Genomic DNA, 12,001 nt, shown 5'->3' on the forward strand with positions numbered 1-12,001 from the left:
TGGGGTCCGTGTGTAGAAATACTTGAGTGTTCGTGTGTGTTCGTGTGTGTGTGTGTGTGTGTGTGTGTGTGTCTGAGTGAGTCAGGCACGTGTGGTTTGGGGGCGCTCCAGAGTAGGGCGCAGCGTGTCCTGCGGTGCCCCAGGCGATCAGAGGGGCAGTTTGGAGGCTCCAGGCGGCTTCACAGCGTCGGACCTTGGCCGCGGAGAGGAGGACGAGGGCAGCAGTCTCTGGCGCGCCTTTGTCTGCGCCTCGGTGCGCCTGGAGTCCTAAGCCTTTGTGTGACCCTCCCAGGTGTGCGCGCCGGGGCGGGGGCAGGATGGGGGGCGGGAGAGGAGCGGAGGGAGGGGCTCCCTCCTCCGCAGCTGCCCCGCCCTCCGGCCCATTGGCTGGGCACTGGCGCCCTCTGGCGGGCGCAGAGGGAGGCACCGGACCGGGAGAACCGCAGCGAGAAGGGGAAACCCGCAGGCAAGCAGCCAGGCAATCCGGTGCCTCCCTCCACCGGAGCTGCCTTGGGCCCCCGCATTTGCCTGGTGACAGACTTCTTGCCATCCCCGGCCAAGGCCTCGACCCATCACCCGTACTGCCATTGTCCATGTCACTGTTTCCTCCCAGGATGGCCCCAGACGCCTTACCTTTGGACAGGTGCAGGGATTGGTCATCTCCACCACGTCCTACTTTGGAGCTTCACTGTTTCTTGGCCCTTGAGAAAACTGCCTCTCACCTCTGTGATCCTCAGTCTTTTCGTCTGTAAAATGGGGCAAATAACAGTGCCCATCTCTCCAGATGACACCTATCAAGTATGAGGTGCAGGGCCAGGCATTGAGAAAGCCCTCCGCCAATAAACTCCCAGCTAGTGTTTAACTGTTTTGTTTTGTTTTTTGGTACTGGGGATTGAACTCGGGTCCTTGCGCTTGCACAGCAGGCGTCTAAACCACTGAGCTAAATCCCCGGCCCTTTAACTGTTACTGTTATTGCTATGGGCTCACTTCTCCCCCAGAGCCTCATGCTCTGTTCCACATGTGTTTGCCCCATGGGAGTGGAAGAGCTGGGGCATCACTTGGCATGGCGGCTGCAGAAGTCAGCTCTTCCAGCTCACTTGCTTTCCACTTCACTAACTCCCACCCCTCAAACACACACACATGATTTGGGGTTGGCTAGCTGCTGGGGCGGGTCTGTGAGCCAGGGTATTTTCCCTTCCGAAGGGGGGCGGACCAGCCCTGTGGTTTCCTCCCTGGGTGACTTCCGGTAGGGAGTGCTGGCCCCCAGAGAGGGTGGGGAGATGACACAGTTGTTCCCCCAGCCCTGTTGGGGCGGGCAGCATGGTTCACTCCAGCATGGGGGCTCCAGGTAAGGGGGCTGTGCCCTGACAGGGAGGACAAGCAATACATTTGGGCTTGTTTTGCTGGCCACCTCTGCCGGCTTTCACTGTCCTTTCTCCTCAGCTGTCTCTCTGTCCTTTTGCTCTGTACTCCAGCAACTCCCCTCTTTCTATGCTGGGTCTCCACTCCCCGGCTCCTCTCTTTGCTCTCACCTTTCATATCAGGTACAAGGTGCTTCCAACCTCCTCTCCCATGTCCACTGCCCTGCTCTGAGGGCAGGCAGGGAGGAATGGAGCCAGGTATTGACAGTGGGGCTTTCTATGGAGAACCTGTGGGGTGGGTCATGTGGGTGATCCTTGGGAGGGGGCTGTGGAGGGATTGGAAGGCTAAGGTGCTGGACTTGGGTGGTGTCCTCCTTTTGAATGTGCATGTGTGCATCTGTGTAGAGGTGTGCGTATCTGCATGCATACATGTGTGTGTAGTAGCTGAGTCCTCTGAGTGTGCTGTTGTGTGCCTGTGTAGGAGCTGATGTAAGGGGCTTCTGTGTGTGCCATTGTAGAGCTCGCCTTGGCAGTGATCTCTGGCCTCACCTCATTCGCCTTGGCTGTCACTTCACTAGGGAGGCCTTCCCTGGTCTCCCTGTGTAAACTAACGCTAATCCCACCCTCGGGTCCCCTCACCTTTTCTTCATGGCATTTACCACCAGCTGAGGTCTCCTTGTATGTTTGTGTGCCTTTTTTTTTTTTAAGTTAAGATTATTTTTTTTCCATTAAGTTTATTGGTACATTTTAGGTATAAAATACAGTTACATTCATCATGGGGATCTTGTACCATTACATGAGTATCTTGGTTGTTTGTGTGCCTTTTAAATGCCTCCCCCACTGAATGTCAGTTGACTGAGTGGATACTGCGTACCAGGCACTGTACATGGTGATTTATATTTGTTGGCTTATTGAGTAAAATGTGTGTATCTCTGCACAGCAAGAGTTGTCACTTGGCAAAGTCTATGGGAGCATTAAATGAGGTGATATGTGTAATGTACTTAGCACAGTGCCTGAAACATGGCAAGTACTCGATCCTTCCTGATTGTTTCATTTGTGGTGGTATAGGCATGACTGTGGGTATGTGTCATGTTTCTGGCTGTCCATTGACATGAATCTTGGCTTGTGTGTGCCCTCCTATGTGCATCAGTGTGTATGGGCAACAGTGCAGTCCTTCATCAGCATAGATTTGTTGAGCGGTTCTGGGGTGGGTTTTAGAAATACAACTGAAAAAGGCAGCTTCAGTGAAGTCAGACCTGTCACCAGTGATTGCATCGAGTGGCCAGGGCTGGGATGAGAGAGGCACGGGAGAGGTGTCAGGGCCAGGATGAGGAGGCACAGAGGATTATGGGAGCCCAGCAGATATCCAATTAGCTAGTGTGGTATCCAGGGAGGCTCTTCAGAGGAGGAGATGTCTAAGTTGGGAAGTGGAGGATGAGTAGCTGTGAGAAAGGAAGGCACAGGAGGCTGGGAGGTGGGAGGGAAGGAAGATTATAGGAAGACGTGTGTTTACTTGTTGACCAACTGTGTGTATGTGTGTGTGCGTGTACAGTGGGAACATGTGGTCCAGGGTGTCTGAAATGCATGGTATCTGCTCCATCACTGACTGTTCCCAGCTAGGGTCTCGTGGGGACCTTGCCAGTGCTGGGCAATAACTCTTTAATTGAGATTTCTCATGAAACACCCTACTTGGGAGGACTGGCCCAGGTTTTCCCTACCTGGACATGAATCAACACATTGTGAAGACATGAATTAACACCTTTGACTTTCGGCAGATCTCTTGCCATGCCTCATCTCAGGCTCCACATCTATGAACTGGCTCAGGGGTCTTCAGTGATCATCTCCCAGAGTGAAGTGATTCTGGGTTTGTGCATATGTACATATTTGGGTATAAGTGTGTGAGTGCGTGTGTGTATCTGTGTGTGACTTTGGGTATGTGTTTGCACATCTGTGGATGACGGGGTACAGATGTGCAAATGCATATTTGCCTGTACACAACTGAGTATATGTTTTATGGACCTGTCCATGGCATCACATCAGGGCATGTATCTTTGCCTGCAGACCTGTGAACATTTCTGTCTTGGGTCTGTGCACACCTGTGTCATGCATGTGGGCCCCTTTGTTTGTGGCCCTGGTGTGTGCTATGTGGCAGCACTTGCCTGTTGTCAGCACAGCTGTGGGCCACCTTTCTTGTTGTGTCTGCTGCCTGCATCTCCAGCCCTCCCTCTTGACAGCACAAAAGTGCTCACTCCCCTGAGGCCACCCAGGGGCAGCTGTGGGTCGGGCGGTGGTGAGGTGCTGCTCCTAGGGAGGCTGGAGGCTGGGCCAACTCAATGCACAGAGGTTCCCGGCAGCACTAACCCTGCCCACAGGGGCTCCTAGGCCATCACCTTGCTCAAGGCGGGCTGTAGAGACAGAGGACCCAGGGGACAGGCCAAGTGAGGCCACGAAGGGTGAGGGGCAGTCCTTGGGCCCTCTATATTTAGCCCCGTTTTCGGTAAGTGCTAACGAGAAGCTGGCCCTAAGTCTGCTAAAAGTGGCTTGGGGAAATGAGGAGGAGAAGTGAAAGTCCGGGAGGGAGGGGCAGGGAGGACCGAGGGGACCTGAAGGCCCAGGCCTGAGGCAGTGAGGCAAATAAGGGTGAGCTCAGGACCTGGGCAGCCCTTGGTGGATCTGCCCCAAAGATGGTGGGATTCAAGGGGAATCACAGCTGAAAGGGGCTGGTAGGTTATGCACTGATGTTCCCTGCCAGTTCCTCTAAAATGTTACACACTGTCTGGAATGGTGGGGAGGGGATAACCATAAATAACCAACCAAATTTTCTATTTGAATGAGGCTTTGAGGGGGGCTTTGGAGGTGCCAGGGTGCTGGAGCACATTAAAATCCCCTGGGCAGGGGCTTTTAAAGCCTGGAGGCCCAGGTCGCACTCTATGCCATTGAAACCAGTGTCAGTGGGACTGGCGCCAACATTCTGTACAGTCAGGGGCTGGGCACGGGGTGAAGCAAAACCTTTTTTGGGAGGTGTGGGAGATGAGACAGGGTCTCACTTTGTGTGCACACTGGCCTTGGACTCCCTGTGATCCTACTGCCTCAGGGCCCCCCCCCCCCAGCTGGGATTATAGGCGTGCACCACCACACCTGGCCTTGAAGCAGAAGATGGTCTCTCCAAATCCTCAGTCGCTGATGGCCTTAAATCCTTATCAAGGCAACAATGGGCTTTTGTTACATGGTGAAAATGGAGTCCCTATTCATCCTTGGTGGGAATGACTTGACTCTCCTCGGACTGGGCCCTGATAGAGGAGCAAAAAGAGCAAGAAAGCCTAGGCCAAGGGCAGCACTGTAGCATTTTGCTGTGGCCCAGCTAAGTGCTGGACAGAGAGTACTGGGGCTTTGTAGGAGTGGCCTGGGAGATTTAGGGAGAGTAAGGGGAACAGAACAGTGAACATTTTCCCATGGACCACTTTTATCTCCAGTTACCATTTTTGTGGAGGGACCTAGTTTGGTGTGGTGGCACACATGCCATCCCGAGGCAGGACAAAATTAGAGAACAGCCTGGGTAAATTTATTTATTTATTTATTTATTTATTTATTTATGAGTCAGGCTGGTCTTGAACTCATTACATAGCCCAGGCTGGCCTCAAACTCAAGGCAATCCTCCTGTCTCAGCCTCCCAAGTGCAGGGATTACAGGTGTGCTCCACCACGCCTGGCTCAGCTTGGACAATTTAGTGTCTCAAAATAAAATTAAAAGGGCTGAAGATGTAGCTCAGTGTTAGAGTGCTTGCTTGCCTAGCATGTTTGAACCCCTGGTATCAATCCCTAGGGACTGAGTACCACCAAAAAAACCCACCAAAAAACTCCCAAGAAACCAATAATGTTTATCGCAGAAGTTGCCTTAGGGATGGGGGTGGAGGTTTGAGGTATCCGAGAGATAGCGGAGATAAGGGCTTGCTTTGGATATTATCAGGGAATCCTCTCATGCATATTCATTTTAAAGTCACAGCTGAGCCCTAGGCAGTGATCCTGTCCCCACCTCAAGGAGCCCACAGTCAAGATAGGGACAGGATTGCTGCCCAGATGGACAGGGTGTGATGGGGTATGCAAGAGAGACAGTGACCACCTGGTGGGAGGTCAGGCAGGACTTTGCGGAGGAGGGGATATGTGAGCTGCTCCTTGAAGTGGGGGAGCAGGAGTTGCCGGTAGAGCAGGAAAGGGTCCCTGTGGGGAGCTGCAGAGGGAACCGCCTGGAGGGGGCGTCAGAGCCTGGGCCCCTGGCGGTCATTGGCCCCCATGTCCTCTGCTGGGAGTGCTGAGACCCCGAGGTCAGAGCTGCCCTTGAGGAGCTCTTGTCTGACTGGAGAGACGTGCAGGGACCCAGAAAGCCACAAACTCCAGGACAGTGACGGGGGCCTGCTGGGGTGAGGACAGCCAGGGCAGAGGGACTGGGGAGAGACGCTTGGCTGGGGACTGGGGCATCAGGCTGGTGGCTTCACTGAGTACGGAGCTCATGCTGGATCCTGAGGATGGACTGGAGCGGCAGGTGGACAGGGGAGGACAGCGTTCCAGATGGGGGCCACACACACCAGCATCTCAGAAAATGTTTGCTAGATGGTGGGGAGACACAGGATGGACAGACACAAGTAAGGGGCAGCAAGAGTGGCAGGGAGGGCTGTTCAGCAAACGTTTATGACCTGTTCTTGGCTGGTGAGGCGGGGAACCCAGGGATTAAGTCCGACCAGGCCTGTCCCCCCTGGTCTGGTGGCCAAGGAACCTGGACACAGATGCCACATCCCTGGGAGCTCGGGGCTGGGACAGTGGGGTGGTGGAAGGCTGAATTAGTTTGCTAGGGCTGTTATAATGAAGTACTACAGATGAGGAGGCTGAAACAACAGAAATTTCTTTTCTTTCTTTTTTTTTTTTGGTATTGGGAATCGAACTCAGGACCTTGTGCCTGCCAGGCAGGCGGCGGAACCACTGAGCTAAATCCCTGGCCCCAGATATTTATTTTCTTACAACTCTGGAGAATAGAGGTTAGGACTTCCGGGAAGATGGCAGAGTGGTAAACAACTCGGGAGGTTACAAGTCAGAGATTGGGTATTGGCAAGGTCGGTTTCACCTGAGGCCACTCTTCTCGGTTTGCAGATGATGATCTTCTGTGTGTTTGCATGATCTTTCCTCTGTGTGTACCTGTATCCGAGTTTCCTCTTCTTAGAAGGATATCTATCAGACTGGATTACAGCCCACACTAATGGCCTCATAAAGATGATATCTCCAAATACAGTTATATTCGGAGGTATTGGAAATTAGAATTCAGCATAGGAAATTTAGGGGACAAACTCACCCCATAGCAGAGGCCAAGGATAAGCATACAACCTTTAGGGTGTGAGGTCAAAGTCTTCCCCATCTGTGGCAGGAGGGGCTTTGTTAGGTAGGCAGGGAGTGTAGAACAGGCAAGGTCGGTACTCCCTGTCAGGAGGTCACCAAGCAGACAGAGATCTTCGGCTGGAGTCAAAAAAACAGGATGCGTGAGTGGCAAGAGATGAGCAGGGAAGGGCGCTAGGCCACATCCTCAAGGCCAGGCTGGGGGGCCTAAATGTTTCCTAAGGAGACCAGAACTAGGTACAGGAAGGACTGCCCTGAAGCCATATGGATACCAATGGAAAGAAGGGCCAGGGGAGAGGCTGGGGCTGCTTCAGAAGTGCTAGGAAGGGCAGGGCTTAGGATGGGGTGAGGGTCAGCGGTTGCCTGGAGTAGGCCTAAGGTCTGAGCGAATTAGAGCCAGGATAGTGGCCTCATCACTCGGCCCCCCCTTGTGTCTTCCCATATCTCTCATGATCATGATCGTTAGCCATTCAGTGCCCCAGCCCCAGTGCCCAGAAACAGGGCCTGAGCTCCCATAGTATCCTAAACATCTGAGCCACACTCCTGCTTTCCCCAGCCTTAACCTTAATAGGACTATATGCAGGCTTTTATTTTTAAGCTTTTAGTTTTTTTCTTTTTTGTTAAAACATGATGTGGATGTAGTGAAGTACTGAAATTTTAAGTGTACAACTTGATGAATTTTGACATATGTATAGTTCCCGCTGGCTTCCCCGTGCCCTTTGCTGGTCAACACTTCCCAGAGGTACCCACTAATCTGACCTTGATCATCTGAAATCAGCTTGCTTGTTTTTGAACTCCATGAATTAGAATCATAACTGTATGTTAGCCTTTATGTTTGGTGAATTTCACTCAGTCTGTGAGAGTCAGTAGTGTATATAAAGAAGTTTGTTCTTTTCCATTGCTGTGATGTGTTTCATTTTATGGACCAACCACGTTTTGTTTATCTATTCACCCTGTTGATGGGGCTTGGGTTCTTCCCAGTTTGGGGCCATTATAAAAAGGTGGTAGAGGGGGCCAGAGATTTAGCTCAGCGGTTTTGCCGCCTGCTGCGCAAGCACAAGAAACCGAGTTCGATCTCCAGCACCAAAAAAAAAAAAAAAGGTGGTAGAAACATTTGTGCCCATGCCCTTTGGTGACAGGAAGCATGTTTGTCTTGAGTAGATGTCCAGGAGTGGTTGTACTATGTCATAAGGAGGGGGACATTTCTTTGGCTTTCCTGAATAGTGCTAGTATCAATTTAGACATCCACTAGAAAGCAATGACCTGTCTTTTGAATCAGGAATTTAAAACTCAAGCAGTGTTTTGTGTTGAGTAATTTTCAGTTGCAAAATTCCTAGACTTTTTTTTTTTCCATGCCGAGTGCTTCCCATTCTTCACTTTAGCGGGCTTTCTTTAAATATCTTGCAGATATTTTGCAGAGCACACAAAGGTTGGACATCTCCTTTGATAGGGGCAGGCTCATTGTTTAAGTGGGGATTTTGATGTACGTTGTTGGGGTCACAAATAAAGTCTGAAGCTAGATGTGAGTTAAGGTCAGATGAAGGAGCTGGACCATCTGGGCACAAGTTGGGACTCAAGGTAAGGGGACTGAGAATGGGTTAGGCCGAAGCCCAGATTTGTGCTGGGAATCAGGACCAGGAAGGGTAGAAGTAAGTATCAGGAGCTTGGGTTGGGAACTACTGGAGTTAAGATGGGTGGAAGTCAAGACTGGGACCCATTAGACTGGAGTAATCCAGATTAGAAACAGGAGTCCTGGAGTCACAAAGACCTGGGTCCAATCAGGGTGCCTCTGCTGTCTTGCCATGCTCTTGGGGAGGGGACATCCCTCTGGAACCTCAACTTCCTCCTCTGCAAAATGGGGTAATGATAGCACCAGTTTATGTGTGCTCTGAGTTCTGTGTAGCTCAGTGCTTGAGGCTCATGAGCACTCACTTTCCATGGTCGGTGTCAGTGCTGTGTGTACGGAGCATTTGTTCCACTGATTTGTTCTCCTGGTGCTCTGTCTGCTGTTTCCACCTCCCCTCGGTCACCTTCTTTCATTTCCTGGATCGCAGGAACTATAGATCGGGGTTCTATTTGTACGGTGGATTTGAGGGTGCAGCTCGGGTTCAAGGCAGAAGAACTGGGCAAGGTCTAGGGTTAGACTGAAGGACATGGTTAAGGGGAGAAGCAGGTGGATCTGGGGTTAGAGAGCAGCAAGATGGAGTGGCCAGGCCTACGCAAGACACACAAGAAGGAAGGCAGGCTTGGGGGGTAACATGGACAGAGAAAGTAGTGGGCCAGGGGGCAGCTGAATCACACCCTGAGATCTGACAACTCCCTTGTTTGAGGATGCTACAGCCCCAACACATCCCCCAGGCAGCACTCAGAGTGGAAAACATGTCTCACCCGAAACCTAATGGGGCAGAATGGGAGCCTCAGCAGCACGCCCGGGGAGGAGACTGAGGTCAAACTTGCTCCTTCACTGGCCCCCTGTCAGGCAGCTGATGCCTTTTCACGACCACCTTTGACCTCCCTCCCTGCCCCAGTGCATCACCTGAGTGACATCCCTTTGCCACGTTTTGGAGGAGTGAAAGGTTAAGGCAAGATCTCCCAAGGCCTGAGGTTCACTCTCTTGTCCTGCCAGAGGAGGGCAGAGGCCCAGAACAGAGAGAATATCTCTCCAAAAGAGCAACTTCAATGATGTCAGAGGGTGGAGGATTTAGAAAAGGCTCAGGGGTTGCAGAGGAAGGGTCTGAAAACCCTCTTGGCTTCTACCTCACCCTACTTTCATCCTTTCTTTGTCCCTAGAAATAAGAATGTCTAAGCCTCTGGAGGCCGAGAAACAAGGTCTGGACTCCCCGTCAGAGCACACAGGTGAGTGGGGAGGGCAAGGTCACAGTGGGCAAAGAAAGATGGCAGATGGCAAGACCACGGGAAGATAGGTGTGGTGGGACTGGCTGGTGACTGTACATTCTTTCCCTCTCTTTGCAGACACGGAAAGAAATGGACCAGACACTAACCATCAGGTCAGGAGCAGGTGGATAAGCAAGAAGCTGGCAGGAGGAGGAGGGGCCAAAGGGACTCTGAAGCCGCTGGGAAAGGTGGTGTCTGAAGCTGCTTCAGGGCACCATTCCCATCTCTTGCGTCAACTTTCTCTTTGCAGAACCCGAAGAATAAGGCCTCCCCATTCTCCGTGTCCCCAGCTGGCCCTGGCACCAAGGTAAGCACTGGTTGGAACATTCAGGGAAGTGGATGGTGTATGGGAAAGAGACCCAGAGCCAAAGAGCATCCAGTGACAAGATTTCTCCCACCCCTTCTCACCCTTGGGTTCCTGCCCCAGGTCTGTGACTCACCCAAGCTCCTTCCCCTTCCCTAGGGGGTGGGGGTGGTCAGGGAAATCCCCCCCAGAGTCCCAGGGCACTGAACAACAGGAAGCCAGGGCCCCACCCCCATCCCGGCTTCCCTGACTGAAGGGACCTGCATTATCCAGTCCCACAACACACACCCCCTGGGGAACGGCATGGGACAGAGGGGCTGGCAAACCCAGTAAGGACAGCTTTGGGGATGCAGGAGGAGAGGATGACTGGGGAAGCCAGAAGCAGCTGGATGGTACAGATTCCACATCCAGATGGGGTCCTGTACTAGGCATTGCTTGGCTTCCAGGGGCTTTCTTGAGTCCAGGTCTCCACCCTCCTGCCTGCTAGGGGGCAGCAGGCATGTTCAGAGATCTGACAGTAGCACCAAGGTGGGGGCAGAGGAGACGTGACCAGGACTCCTAACCCTGACCAGAGGGGGCTGAAGGATGGGATGGGAGGCTGAAAATTGCTCCCCACCCAGCCGCAGCCTTGCTCTGTGACCATGGGAAAGTCACTTCCCCTCTCTGGGCTTCTTAGTTTCCTCTTCTCTAACATTGGTGTGGGGAAGGAGTAGTTAGATGGTATGGTGCCTGAGGTTCCTTTCACGTCTGGTGGGCCCAGGTGCTGCCATGGGAGGACCAAGTGTCTTAAGAGCAGGTGCCTTCTCTTCTATACTGAGCACTTTGGGCTGGGCTGAAGTGAGAAGGACTCCAGCTGTAGATCTCCTGATCTCAGGCTTTGGTTCTTAACCCTGGGAGCCCTGTCCACCCTGGTCCCAACGTCATCCCAGCAGCTGAGATGGGGGGCTGAGAAAATAAAGGGCTTACCCTCTCATTCCCAGGCCTGGGGCCTGTCCTCACCTGACCCTGGTTCTCTGGTCCCAGCTTTTGCCTCTCCACCTCTCTCCATCTCTTCCGGGCCGGCCAGCCGGCCTTTCCCCAGCTGTAGCGATTCATGTGCTATTGTCATGGTTTCAGACATATGCACATACCGCTGTGTACAATTATTTACGTAATTGTTTAATTGGCTCAATTTTTAAAAACACTTTATTATGGAAAGTGTGAAGCATATACAAAAATAGAAAGGGTAAAAATGAAAACACCCCCCCAGGAACCCATCAATCAGCTTCGGCGTTAATTATCATCTCATGAACTGCTCACTTTTTTGACAGCTTGAATAAATGGTTTTTAAATGGAAATTTTATGAATGGAAAACCAGAGTCACTTGCCATGGAAATAAATACAGTGATTATTAAAATTTACCCAGAGTCTCTTACGGATCTAAACCCAAAACCTGTTCTTCATTGGGTAAAAGGGGAGATTAGCCAGCATTTTGAGTTTAAGACATCTTTGAACCGCCTGGAGACTTTCTTAAGATTACCCAGAAAGAATGAAAAAGCCCTGAAAAGGAGTAGTGTTCTCACCATTTTAAAAAATTTTAGGGCCAGGGATGTAGCTCAGTGGTTCTGGCACCTGCCTCGAAAGCACAAGGTCCCGAGTTCGATCCCCAGTATCAAAAAAAAAAAAAAAAAAAAAAAAACCACAATAAATTTTTTTTTTTTTTTTGTACGGGGGATCAAACTCGGGACCTTGCGCTTTCGAGGCAGGTGCCAGAACCACTGAGGTAAATCCCTGGTGCCCCCCCCCCAAAATTTTATATTAAAATATCACACATACACAAACATTCCTAGGCCTTCGGCATATGACTGAATTTTCACAAGCCGAGCACAGCTGTGGCACCACCATCAGATGAAGCAGAACATGCCCAGCCTTCCAGAGGCCTAATAACCCTGCTGGGGACACCCATTTCCCTGACTTCTAATACTCACTGTCATTTCATGTTGCATCCCTGTAGTTCTAAAGCACTATGACACTTGTGTCCCATAATTTGGGACATGACGGTGGCTCTCATTTGTCTTTTC

At 51.6% G+C, this 12,001-nt stretch overlaps 1 protein-coding gene across 10 annotated transcripts in view; it reads left to right on the forward strand.

The window, feature by feature from the left end:
* The first annotated feature begins 1,270 nt into the window (after positions 1-1,270).
* The window catches only part of Pou2f2 (POU class 2 homeobox 2), a 34,519-nt gene continuing 23,788 nt past the window's right edge, over positions 1,271-12,001 (forward strand). For all 10 annotated transcript variants that reach the window (XM_021250909.2, XM_087200691.1, XM_087200692.1 and 7 more), the window contains exons 1-4: positions 1,271-1,348; positions 9,533-9,598; positions 9,716-9,750; positions 9,888-9,944. In XM_021250909.2, coding sequence (XP_021106568.1) covers positions 1,321-1,348; positions 9,533-9,598; positions 9,716-9,750; positions 9,888-9,944 — 186 coding nt within the window. In that variant the 5' untranslated portion in view covers positions 1,271-1,320. The remainder of the gene's footprint in view (positions 1,349-9,532; positions 9,599-9,715; positions 9,751-9,887; positions 9,945-12,001) is intronic.

This window comes from Heterocephalus glaber, unplaced genomic scaffold, assembly GCF_053883595.1.
Source record: "Heterocephalus glaber isolate CG9 unplaced genomic scaffold, H.glaber_assembly_v1.0 deba00001744, whole genome shotgun sequence".
Taxonomy (NCBI): domain Eukaryota; kingdom Metazoa; phylum Chordata; class Mammalia; order Rodentia; family Bathyergidae; genus Heterocephalus; species Heterocephalus glaber.